Source organism: Setaria italica, chromosome III, assembly GCF_000263155.2.
Source record: "Setaria italica strain Yugu1 chromosome III, Setaria_italica_v2.0, whole genome shotgun sequence".
In the NCBI taxonomy this organism is placed as follows: Eukaryota; Viridiplantae; Streptophyta; class Magnoliopsida; order Poales; family Poaceae; genus Setaria; species Setaria italica.
The window spans coordinates 23,507,545-23,509,815 of NC_028452.1; the positions used below are offsets into that span (position 1 = coordinate 23,507,545).

At 58.3% G+C, this 2,271-nt stretch overlaps 1 protein-coding gene across 1 annotated transcript; it reads right to left on the reverse strand.

Annotated features, from left to right (window-relative positions):
• On the reverse strand, positions 1 to 594 carry LOC101770942 (circumsporozoite protein-like). The gene has a single exon (XM_004963758.1). The coding sequence runs from the start codon at positions 592 to 594 to the stop codon at positions 1 to 3; it is 594 nt and encodes a 197-aa protein (XP_004963815.1).
• Between the last annotated feature and the right edge of the window lie 1,677 nt (positions 595 to 2,271).

The window sequence follows — 2,271 nt, forward strand, 5'->3', positions numbered from 1 at the left end:
TTACCCTGTCAGGAGCATTTCTTTTCTTTTTGCTGCCTTCTTCACGCCTGTTTGTTGTGCAGCAGAGGCGGCTACATCCTGGCCGTTGGGCTCGCTGCCAAGCCCGGCACCACGGCCGTCACCCTGGCCAACACGGCCACGGCCTTGGCCGCCGCCCCTGGTCATGCCCAACTTCCGACGCTGAACTTCCTGCCCCTGGACCGCACATTCTTCCTGGCCCATGGCCGCGCCCAAGGGCCTGCGACCGCCGGCGTCCAGGACCGCAACACCGTCTTCATGCGCATCCACACCACCCCTAGCCGCGGCGCCCAAATTTCCCCAGCCGGCGGCGCCCAGGAACGCTGCGCCGCCCAAATTACCCCTGGCCACGCCGCACAAATTTCCCAGGCCGCCGGCGCCAAGGACCGCAGCACCGTCTTCATGCGCGTCCACGGCACCCCTGGCCGTGGCGCCCAAATTTCCCCCGCCGGTGGCGCCCAGGACCGCTACACCGCCCAAATTTCCCCTGACCACACCGCCCAAAATGGATCCCTGAGGTTGAGCTGAGGAAGAAATTGGAGAAATTGGCGGAGGAGGCTCGCTGTCACCATCCATCTCGCCGGGAAAGACCGCCGGCGGCAGCCCAGGGAGGAAGGGCAGCGCTAGGTTTCTGCGCGGCGGCAGGAGAGAAGCGACGGCGGGAAAGAGAAGTGACAGGTGTGGGAAAGAGAAGCGCGACGGTCTGTTCTTTTTTTAGATCGAATCGGTACTGTGTAACGGGTGGCAATGGTGGTTAAATACCCACCAACTCTACAAGGAGGTCTGAAAGGTGGATTTTTGGAGCACCCCTTGAGGTACTCCACCAAAAATGTGAATCTGCCCCCCTTCTCCACCTTTTTCCTGGAGCCGGAATTGCTGGAGCTAGACGTGTTTGGCTGCAAAATTTTTAAAATTGATGGAGTGGATCAATTTTTACTAAAGTGAAGTGCTGCCAAACACACTCTAAACACACTCTAAGTAGCTTAGAGTTCTTTATAGTTACATGAACTTTGGAGCCCTGGAGCATACGGCTCATGCCCAAAGAGGCTCACCTAGGAGGGGTCGCTAACAAAATTAAAATCCTAAACCACAATACGATGATCTGGTCTCGTTAACTCCGGCCGTCGGATGGCCGTTGATAGCTGAGCACCACGGCAACACAATACACACCGAACCTACTCTACACTTGAAATTGCATAGAGAACACATGCTCTATACACCATAAGGATCTGTTTGGATCCAAGGGCTAAATTTTAATTCTACACTTTTAACTTAAAATTTAACTCTTGGAATCCAAATAGATGGACAAAAAGGGTCAAAGAGCTAAAGTTTGAGCTAAAAACTTTAGCTCCTAAAGATGCCCTAAACTGGGCTAAAAGTGGTCCCCGGATCAATTTCCTCCCCTTGCCCCCCTCCCCTCTCTCCTCCCCGCACTCTCTCTCTCCCCCCACCTCCTTCGCCCGCCGCCGCTGCCGCCGCCTCCGCCTCGCCTCGGCGGCCCCGCGGTCTCCGCTCGGCCCCGCGGCGCCACCACCTCCTCCTCCTCCTCCTCTGCCTCACCGTCGCCGTCGGATCCGAGCCCAAGCCACGGGTGCTGGTCCGGCGACGGCTCCTTGCTGCTACTTCCTCGATGTTGATGCGGATCCGACGCCTCCGTCTTCACCTCCGCGTCGGCGCTGCCGTGGTCCGCCAGTGTCGTCGTCCTCCCGGGTCCGCTTCAGCTCGATGGAGATGCTGAAGAGCCTCGCGGCCTGCTCGGGGTCCGCCTCCTCCGCCATCCTCTGCTACCCCCGGCCGTCGTCGTCACCCTCCCCCTCGCCGCCGCCTTCCTCGGGGATGGAGGGCCGCGGCAGGTTGTGCCGCCACCCTGATGTGCTTGGCGGATGGCGGCGGCGGGAAAGACAGCCGCAGCAAACGCCTCGCCGGGGTGCGCGCGGGAGGACTTGCGTGGGGACGCCGCGGAGCCACCGAAGAGGTGATGCGCGGGGCTCGAGCTCGATCGTGGGGAGGAGGCGGGGCATGCCAGACGTGGAGGGGAGGTGTGCTGGGGTGCGTTAGAGGAGGTGGAGGACGAGTGGGGAGTGCTCAATAAATGAGGGCAAATCAGTCTTTATTTGATGAAGGACTAAAGTTTAGCTCATATGATCCAAACAAGTGAGCAGAACTAAAATTTAGGAGCTAAAGTTTAGGAACTATAGCTCATGAACTAGTGATCCAAACAAGTGGGCAGAACTAAAATTTATGAGCTAAAAT